This window comes from Panthera leo, chromosome B3 (assembly GCF_018350215.1).
Source record: "Panthera leo isolate Ple1 chromosome B3, P.leo_Ple1_pat1.1, whole genome shotgun sequence".
NCBI classification, from domain to species: domain Eukaryota; kingdom Metazoa; phylum Chordata; class Mammalia; order Carnivora; family Felidae; genus Panthera; species Panthera leo.
Genome location: NC_056684.1, coordinates 131,364,590 through 131,374,952, shown reverse-complemented (window position 1 = coordinate 131,374,952; position 10,363 = coordinate 131,364,590). Strand labels below are relative to the sequence as shown.

At 46.4% G+C, this 10,363-nt stretch overlaps 1 protein-coding gene across 6 annotated transcripts in view; it reads left to right on the top strand.

The window, feature by feature from the left end:
* The window catches only part of PTPN21 (protein tyrosine phosphatase non-receptor type 21), an 83,229-nt gene extending 73,524 nt beyond the window's left edge, over positions 1 to 9,705 (top strand). For 4 of the 6 annotated variants that reach the window (XM_042944016.1, XM_042944017.1, XM_042944014.1 and 1 more), the window contains exons 14-19: positions 1,713 to 1,850; positions 3,122 to 3,343; positions 5,322 to 5,450; positions 5,840 to 6,074; positions 6,867 to 7,027; positions 7,270 to 9,705. In XM_042944016.1, the coding sequence (XP_042799950.1) occupies positions 1,713 to 1,850; positions 3,122 to 3,343; positions 5,322 to 5,450; positions 5,840 to 6,074; positions 6,867 to 7,027; positions 7,270 to 7,398 (1,014 nt within the window). In that variant the 3' untranslated portion in view covers positions 7,399 to 9,705. The remainder of the gene's footprint in view (positions 1 to 1,712; positions 1,851 to 3,121; positions 3,344 to 5,321; positions 5,451 to 5,839; positions 6,075 to 6,866; positions 7,028 to 7,269) is intronic. The other 2 variants (XR_006204003.1, XR_006204002.1) reach the window with 2 other exon arrangements.
* The last annotated feature ends 658 nt before the right edge of the window (positions 9,706 to 10,363 follow it).

The window sequence follows — 10,363 nt, the reverse complement described above, 5'->3', positions numbered from 1 at the left end:
TGACCTTGAGCAAGCTGCTTCTCTCTGACTTATTTTTTCACTTGTAACTGAAGCTGGCCCCAGAGAGTTGTTGTGGGATAAACTGAGGTCCTGGAGCATAGAAAATGCTCAGTCGAAGTTAGCTTATTACTGGGAGGTTGTATCATACTGACTTCCCAAGAATTGGAGAACTCTAGCCCCTGCTAAGCCCCTGAGACTCCCCATAGTAACGTGGGGTTGCCATTATCTTCATCATCCAACAAACTTAGTCCACATCCCAATGAGAATTGAGGTTATGGGAGTTTAGTATTAATATTAAAAACAATGAACTAAATTGCAGACAAGCAGAAACATTTGAGAGTTCTCCACCCTTCTCCACCTCCAGGAACTTGATTGTTATCTGAAAACCAGTGGGCTGGTTAGAGTGCTCCCATTGCTAGGGACAGATTTTCCTCCTGTGCAGCCCCAGTCTGGGTGGCGGTTCTCACACAAACCATGGTGCGGCTGTGCCCCGAACACCACGTGTCTGTACTCTGAGGACAGTACTAGCTTAGACTCCGTGCGCCTTTCTTCAAATACTGGCTTTAGAACTGACCTTCCACGCAGTCAGTTTTATCCGGCATGTGGTGCAGTGGGCCCTTCTGGCTCATTCTCAGGCAGAGAACAGCTGGAGCCACCTCGTACTGGCTGGCGAGAGCGGGCTTGAATTTTCAGGAGTCTTGTGAGCCACTTGATGTTATGTTGGCAGCTTGAAATTGGCCGTGGTGGGCGTATTTGCACCGTGGAAACTGGCAGACTTTATAAGCCCCTCCCCAGCCCCCCTGCCCGTTGTTAGACAGCAGCATCCTGGGGTTTCCTGCACAAGGCAGAATCCTGACATTTTAGCCTATGCAGTGGCCTTTTAGCCTTCCTCCCTCCCCTCCTCTCCCTCCCTGGCTGGTAGAGCTGGAATAAAACTCATTTCCTTGTGAGACAACTGAGAAAACCATTTCTGTCAAACGAGGGCCACTGTTGTAATTGTTATGGCTTCTGAGGGGGTGTAGAATATCTGAGTAGACTTGGTGGTCCCGGGCTTGTCTGCCTTAGAGAGGAAGATCATTACGTTAGTAGTCACTTTAGGAAACACACACTTTCAGGAGGCAGGTAGCCCGTCCTGTGCCCCCCAGCCCCCTGGCGTGACCCGATGGAGCTCTCGGTGCTGTTTCATTTTCCTGGTTAAAAACGTGCAGTTCTGAGAGGTGTCGTGATCCAGCCCAGGTCACACAAGTCTGCAGCAGAAGGTAGAATAGAATAGAGAGGGTGAGTGCAGAAAACATGTTTTTTCAGAATGATTTAAAGAGCTAATATATGTTTCTAAAAAATTACAGAAGCCTATTGGCAATCGCACAACTGCATTTAAAACCCTTTTTGTGGACGGCCACTGATTTGTGTGTGTGTCATGTTTTGAAATTTGGGAGCTCTTTGAAGGAATGCCGTCTGCCTGGAGCCTCACCTTACATTACAACAGAGCCTTGAAACCAGTTGCATTTCAAAATCTATCTGGAAGACTTATCAGGGCTCTGGCCTTGAAAGGAATGTCTTCCTCCCAATGTTTGTTGTGTGTGTGTGGAGAATAATCTCTCCTGTGGTTGAACACTCCTTCCATTTGTTTCCAGTCTTCAGTCCGTTGGAATTTCTTTTCACGGGGGTTGTATTTGTGTATATTTCGTATATACATACAAATATTTTTATAGGGAATGAAAAAGAGCCGGGTAGATGCAAAAAAAATTGGTCCTCTCAAATTGGCTGCCCTAAATGGACTCTCCCTGTCTCGACTGCCTCTGCCGGATGAAGGAAAGGAAGTGCCTGCCAGAGCCACCAATGACGAGAGGGTACGTACGAGACATAAGGACCCGGTATGCCTCCTCTGGGGCCATCCATATAATGCTACAAAATGCCTTCTTGAGACGTTAGTGAATTTTCGAATACATTTAATCATCACAAATGAGTGTTATCGAGGCAAATCTAACAGATAACTTTAGAGTAAATGTTGATTTTGCTTGTTTCTGAATGTTATTCTTGACCTTCTTCCAGCCATCTACAGCAGTCTTGATATTTGATGGCTTTAAATTAGAGGAGATCTGCCAGTACATGTGCACATGAGACTCTGACTGCTTTCATTGTACTGAAAATGTACCTCAAGAGTAAACAGTTACTGAGTGTTTCACGACTTTCTTTGTGACCAAGATAATATTTGCTGTGAGGTTTTATTACATCAAAATCAGACAGGCATGAATTAATGCTAAGTAAAAAGATTCCTTTGCTTACAACTGGACCATGGAGATAATTTTGAATATTCTTTTTTTTTCAGTTTTTGTGTATCGTTGATTAGAACATTGAAGCATTTGTTCATAGAGATTGGAATTGATTCGTCTACTCTAGGGTTTACTGTTCTCCAGGAGAATTTTTCTGTCTCCTAGGAACTACGAAATCAACCGTAGATTTAGAGAAAATGAGTTCAACAAATTATGTTAGGCCAGTTTTCACCTTTAAACAGAACTCTGCATTCTGCTTCTCACCAACAAGGTTATTTCATTTGTCATTTATTTATTTTTTTAAAGTTTATTTTTTTGGGGCGCCCAGGTGTTTCAGTTGGTTGAGCATCCAACGTCAGCTCAGGTCGTGATCTCACCATTCAGGGTTCGAGCCCTGTGTCTATGGTGACAGCTCAGAGCGTGGGACCTGTTTCAGATTCTGTGTCTCTCTCTCTCTCTTAATAAACATTAAAAAAAAAAGTTTATTTATCTTGACAGAGATAGAGACAGAGTGGGGGAGGGGCAGAGAGAGCTGGAGACAGAATCCCAAGTAGGCTCCGCGTTGGTGGCACAGAGCCCGTCACGGGGCTCAAACTCCTAAACCGTGAGATCATGACCTAAGCTGACATCAAGAGTCCAAAGCTCAACCAGCTGAGCCACCCAGGTGCCCCTCATTTGTTATTTTAACTCTTATTGTTATGTCTTGTTAAAAAGTTAGCTTTGGTTTCACCTAGACTTTTCAGTGTCAGATAATGCTAGACTTGAAGCAGAGAACAAGATTTCAGATGCGCCATCAGAGTGCAGCTTAGACATGTGACTACACTCATTCCACATATTCCGTTTTACAGTGTAAAATTCTGGAACAGCGGTTAGAACAGGGAATGGTATTCACAGAATATGAAAAAATTCTTAAAAAACGGCTAGTTGATGGGGAGTGCTCAACAGCACGACTCCCTGAAAATGCAGAAAGAAATCGATTCCAAGATGTCCTTCCCTATGACGATGCCCGAGTGGAGCTGGTCCCAACTAAAGAAAACAATACCGGCTACATCAATGCGTCTCATATTAAGGTGAGCAGAGCGGGTAGGGTGATAAACGGGCCGTGAATTTGTGAGTTGAATCACAAGAATGATAAGAATTGTATTCGTGTGTGTATTCTAAAATCAACCTAGTTTGAACCATCGTAACCAATTATGTCATAAACTGGGAAGTCCATTTCCCCCGGCTGGGTAGGAAGTGTTTACCACTGGAGCCCAGGCCACATGTGCCCTTCCCCTTTGGTGAACCACTCCGCCCCCAACACTGTTGCCGGGACCCAGGGAGCACTCCTCGCCCTGACCTTGGGACTTTGTTCTTCTAAATCTCTAGGCCTCTTTCTGGCTCCTGAATTCTCTCCAGAGTGGCAGAATTGCTAGTTTTTCCTGATCACATATATCCGTTAATTCTCACGTGACAAGAGTGTCTGGGTATTTTGATGGTGGTGTCGCCGAAGCTTTTCCCCGTGAGGCTGCTGTCTGTTCTCTGCATATTCCCTGTAGTCGCTTTTGCACATCATTTTGTTCTCGGGAGAAGCAGTTACACCTTTTCCCTAGAAGCCGAGTAACACTGTCTAACCGGGCTAGTGTTACACCCATTAAAATGGGAAAAAGTGAGGATTCCCAGCTGGCAGGCGAGGAAGGCCAGGTGCTGTCTCTCCTGCGTCATCGTACCTTTTGTTTTCTGCTGGCTAGAGGTCCAGTTCTTGCATTTTGGGAAGGAGAAGTTTCCTAATACAGAAGGAGGAAGTGTCCATGGCCAGGTGTCTTTCTTCTTTCCCACATTTTATTTCGTTTACAAGTGATATTCGATGTAAGCAGCTTCCCACGGGTGGCTTTTAAAAGAGACCTGACCATCTGCCCACGGAGGCCGGTACCCTTGACGGTCTTTGGGAATCTATGCACGTGCTTTGTAACATGGTTATGGTTTATTTAAAAACTGAACATTTCTGTGGAATAACTCATCTAGTCTCGTGACTGGATGGATGAGAACTGAGTGAAGTCGTCGTCCTGTGGGGGTATTTCAAAGTCTTCAGACACCAGCTGAGGAACGAAGGAAGGTGCCTGAGCTTCAGAATTCCTGGATGTCCCACTTACTAGCGTGGGACTTGGGACCTGCTTGTACTTTCCTCTAAATAAAGAAGTGCTGACGCGTCCCCCTCAGACTGTCCATCAGAACCCCCGCCCCCCAACAGCTATTCACTGTGGTGACTGGTAGCTCCCAGGGCACCTGCCACCATGAGAGTGAGCCCTCAGTGAGGGGATGTGCCTGTGATTTATGAGGGTGTGGGCAGAATAGCACCAGGCACTTGGGAAACAGTCACTGTGGTCACCGGACGTCAGGGCGTGTGGGGTCTAACCCAGATCTCCTGACTGTATTACCTTAGCCTGTTCCCAAGGAGGTGCAATCTTAGGTGCAAATTATGTGTCATTCTGGAGGGTGATCTTGACTCAGGTTCAGAGGTGAGACCACTTTGAGCAGGAATATTTTTTCTTCTCTAGAAATTTGGCATTTAACCTCGGTTTTGGCTTCATTGTTAATGTTTTTCCCAACGTGTTTAGCACTTCATGGTTTAGCACTGCTTGAATTTTAGGATCCTATTTTGTTGAGACTATTTTTATAAGAAGAACCGTAACGGCAGCAATAACCACTGTTTATTGAGAACCTATTATGTGCAGGCACCATTTATATTGACTCAGCTAATCCCGCCAGGTGACTCATCTAATCACTATGAGGGTACGTGATATTTTTATTTTACACATGAGAACAGAGAGTCAGGTTAAGTAGATAGCCCCAGGCCACAAAAATATTATGTGAATTCAAGTGCATAGGTTTATAAAACAGGTAGTCATGGGAATTGTATTAATAAGGAAAAAAAAAAAAGAATAAAAGTCTTTATTCTGAATAATTCCATTCATTCTTTAGTAGCACCGTGAACTACATGCATACGTGTGTGCATACATCATATATGTCCACACGTAGTGATTTTTTAAAAATCTTTTCTAATTTCAGGTCTCTGTCAGTGGAATTGAGTGGGATTACATCGCCACACAGGGACCATTACAGAATACCTGTCAGGATTTCTGGCAGATGGTGTGGGAACAGGGAATTGCCATTATAGCCATGGTGACAGCAGAAGAGGTGAGTGCTCCTTTCTCCTAATTGATTTCCTCAGCCCCCAGAGAACAGTCCCTGTGGGTCGTGGGGAGTCCTGACCCTGAGAGGAGGCGGCGGGCTGGGACCCTAACCCTGCACTTCGGACACGCTGCCTGTACGGAAGTGCCTTCGCTGCTGGATCTTGTGTTGGGTTTTGGCATTACTTGTCATTTTGTTGTTGTTGTTGTTTGTCTGTTTTTTAACGTTTGTTTTTGAGAGAGCGAGAGCAGGGGAGAGCGCAGAGAGAGAGACTCCCAAGCAGGATCTGCACTGTCAGTGCAGAGCCCGACATGGGGCCTGAACCCATGAACCGTGAGATCATGACCCGAGCCGAAGCCCGCCCAGGCGCCCCTGACCGTACTTGTCTTTCCCAGGAGGGCGGAAGGGAGAAGAGCTTCAGGTATTGGCCACGACTTGGCTCCAGGCACAACACCGTCACCTACGGGAGGTTTAAGATCACAACCCGGTTCCGCACGGACTCTGGCTGCTACGCCACCACCGGCTTAAAGATGAAGCACCTGCTCACGGGGCAGGAGAGGACAGTGTGGCATCTCCAGTACACAGACTGGCCTGAGCACGGCTGTCCGGAGGACCTCAAGGGGTTTTTGTGTAAGTGTCTTCATTCCCAGCACAGCCTCTGCTTATTGTTAAATTTGTTTGTGTTTTTACATTTATTTATTTTTGAGAGACACAGTGAGACAGACCACAAGCAGGGGAGGGGGAGAGAGAGAAGGAGCCACAGAATCCGAAGCAGGCTCCAGACTCCAAGCTGTCAGCACAGAGCCCGATGCGGGGCTGGAACCCACAGACCACGAGATTATGACCTGAGCCGAAGTCGGACACTCAATCAACTGAGCCACCCAGGTGCCCCAAGGCATATTTTCCACTCTGGCTCTGGGCTCAGAGCTAATTTTGAATTTTTATTTAATATTTATTTTTGAGAGAGAGACAGAACATAAGCAGGGGAGGGGCAGAGAGAGAGGGAGACACAGAACCCAAAGCAGGCTCCAGGCTCCAAGCTGTCAGCACAGAGCCCGACGCGGGGCTCGAACCCACGGACCGTGAGATCGTGACCTGAGCCGAAGTCGGACGCTTAACTGACTGAGTCAGCCAGGTGCTCCTGGACTTGCTTTAAAGTAACGGTTTTACGTGTTTAGGGGAGGCTTAGCAGAAGGTTTTGAAGTATAATTTGGTCTCAGAGAGACCGCCTCCTCTGTTTCATTTTGTAAATGAGAAAATGGAAGCCCAGGCAGAGGCAGTGACTCGCCCAAGGTCACACCGTCCGTTAGTGGTCGGGGTGCTCTTTATCCAGAGTCCTCCCAGTCAGTGATGATAATCTGAAAATTGTCAATTTGATGGGCCTTAATCCCCGGTTATGTTTCTGTTTCTGGCATCTCACAGCATACCTCGAAGAGATCCAGTCTGTTCGACGCCATACAAATAGTACCAGTGAACCAAAAAGCCCCAACCCTCCCTTGCTGGTCCATTGCAGCGCAGGAGTGGGAAGGACTGGCGTCGTCATCTTGTCGGAGATCATGATCGCCTGTCTGGAACACAACGAGGTATTGCTGTCCTTCTTCGGCTGGGGGAGAAGTGGGCAGGGCCCAAGGCCAGGGGAAGAAAGGACCCAGTGGCCTAATAGTTCTTTCTGAACAAGTACCCAGGGGGCTTCTTCTAGAAGATGCTGAGGTAGCAAAGAGCGTCTGTCCGTCTCCTGACCAGATCTCTGCACAGGCTCCCCCCCGCCCCCCCGCCCCGTCTCCGCAGGGGAGTGCATTCCCCTCATGGCTGTCTCCCCATCCAGGTGCTGGACATCCCAAGGGTGCTGGACATGCTGAGGCGACAGAGGATGATGATGGTGCAGACCCTCTGCCAGTACACGTTCGTGTACCGAGTGCTCATTCAGTTCCTGAAAAGCTCAAGGCTCATATGAGCTCCCACAGCTTGTCACGGGGACCGACGGATCATGGGAAGCGTTTACAGCGAAAAGAAGTGCTTGCCTAACTCCTACTTCCTCCGGCACCCTGGGCCGCCAGAGGCCGTGTGAATGGATGACGGGCACTGAAGGCACTGTGCCGAGCAGGAGGCCAAAGTCGGGAGGCTTGGCCCGGGAAAGATGCTGAGGGAGAAGGACTCGGTTCCCAGGGCCTCGCCCGGCTCCGGTCTGTCCCATTTGCGGTACTTGCACACTTTGTGGAGGTTGTGTTTTCCAGACAATTCTCTGTTTTACTGAAGCTATGCTGGGCAACTCTGGCAATCACTAAGGCGCATAGATTTCTATCTTAAACTAGTTTTTGATAATGGAATTTTATTTTATGACTAAAGTATTTGAACTTTCTAGGCGGATGGTCCACAGGTGTGATCGGTTCCTGTATAAGTTTGTATTTAAAACCATGTTGCTGTTTCTCGTTACTTCTTAAAAACCTTGGGTACTTAACGGTTTAGTTACCAAACCCGAAACTACGAGAAGAATCTAAAAGTGTTATTTTCAAACATAGAAAGCATTTTTATATTCAGAAAATTTCTTATCCTAAAAATTCTATATATTTGTACCTTCTATTTTTTCCAGACGAGAGTTCATCTCAACTCATTAAGATACTGAAATGAATGAAGGCACATGATTGAACATGTAAGAGAATAATCAGATTCACCATTTTATTCAGTATTATTTGTAAACCCAAACGAGTTCGATTTTTCATTGGTTGAAAATGAATTGAAAAACCTTTGCATCGGATGGTTTTAAGCACTTTTTTTATTAAAAACAGATCTGAGTTCTGACATGTGCTGCTTTACAGATGAAACAGTAACAGTGGACATTGCTCCAGAAGGAGTGTTTTGGAAGAGCTAAGGAATAAGTGTATGTAGGATGGTTGGGGCAAGAGTGAGTTTGGCATAAGTACAAGATGCCTTTGGCCAAAGTACAGTATTACCTATACTGAGACTGCGAGGCTGGGGTGGAGAGAGGGGGAGCTTGGGAGGGTGGGGGCCGAGCCGCCCCCAGACGGTGGGTATCCCCGGGAAATTCAAGAGCCATCCCTGTCAGTGACTCTTTCCTTGGAGTTTCTTATACCTCAACTCCTTTTTTAATAAATAAAGTCAGGTTTCTGTGACCATCAAAAGCCTTGAAAGAAGGGAAGAGTTGCTAATAGTTTCACCTCATTTCCCAAAACTGTGCCCATACTTGTGGGGCCACCCGGCATTGCTGTGGTATTCAGGAGGTGCTCGGGTTTTAGCTCCCCAGCCTCCTGACTTCACCCCTGAGGTCAGTTTTAGCTTCTTGGGCCCCCCTCCCCCCAGCCCCCATCCTTCTCAGATGCACCGAGTGCCGGTGGGCAGAACCAGGCTGAGTTAGAGACGAGAGGGTGTCGCCTTTGGTCCGGGCTAAGATGGCCTTGTCACGGAGGGACTTGAGTAGGTCTGAGGACTGATTGGAACATTTACCTGAGGAACCGTCTCGTATTTCCTTCTGAGGCTGCGTCTGTAAAATGCCCAGCTTCCACAATGTCACATGCAGGGTTCTGCCCCTACTTAGGATCTCCTAGGGGTGGTTCCGATTCCCCCGTTCACCCCTAAAGCAGCGTAACTCACTGTGGTGACCACGGAGTGTGTGTGGTCTCCTGGGAGGCAGGATTTCCTTCATACGGTGTGGATCTGCCCACCTCTTAAGTCACCCAGAAACCACCCACCAAAGAGGAAAATTCACAAGATACTAATGAAAGCGAGAGGTGGAAGTGGACACAAGCGCTCACTTAGGGACAAAATGTTCCTTTTAAACCGGAAGTTGTTTTAAGAGTCCTGTTTAAGTAACAGTAGACCCAAGTGTGAATATTGACAAAGAGCTCCCAGAAGAACGGAATAAGGGTTTTTTATGGTCATGTTTCCCGTCTCCACACCATATAAAGGACAGGAACGTTTGCAGTGCTTTCTTTCTCCCGCGGTACGTTTTTTTCTAAAATGCTTTTCTGTCAGGTTTACACATTTTGAAGTGTCCCAATGACAAGAACATACTGTAAAACAAAAATCTGAAGAGTAATATATGGTATATTTGTCGTCCAGTTGTAATAACTGTAAGAAAATTACTTTTGAGGGCTGCGTCATACCGTTTAAATGTCACTCTTAAAACGTCGCATGTTTGACATAGCTTCTAAGATCCATGTAATTTATTGTCCCTTTTCAATAAACTTTTCCAGTTAGTGAATGTCAAAGTACTTCTGGATAAAAATAAATCTACATTACTGGACTTGGAAATGATGTGATTTTCCAGAGTGAACTGTGTAACAGGGACACTTGGTAGGATGTTGCCGTCTGCCCAGCCTCCGCGGTGCTTTAGTATCTCAGTGTCTTTTAGTCCCTTGAGGTTCTACGTTTCGTGTCAAAATTACCAAAATGTACATTTCCCCAAAAAGCAAGTTATGAGCCGGTGTTTCCCAGAAGATCAATGTTGGCATCTCTGGCATCAGTCTTCCTGATTAGTGGGGTCTTTAAAAAAGATTTTTATTTTTAAGTAATCTCTACACCAACGTGGGGCTCAAACTTACGACCCCGAGACCAAGAGCCACACACTCCTCCCGACTGGACCAGCCAGGCGCCCCCTAGTCTCTTGATGAAATGTTCTCCCTGAGAGTTTTGAGCACAGAAAGTATTCATTTGGAAAGTTAATTGTAGTCACGGTTAATCACTTTTTTCCTGGAACACCTACTGTGAAATACCTTGAAAGCCCTAGTATTTAGCCTTTAAAACCCTTTGGCAGAAATAAAACAGAAGGTGGACTTAGGCTTCCTTAGAAGCTCCCAGAAAGAGCAAGGTCTAAACAGAGACACAGAGGAGGAGAGTGTCAGGCTGTAGGACCGAGTGATGAGAGCAGCAGAGCAGAGCCAACTTTTTTTTGAAGCTTTTTT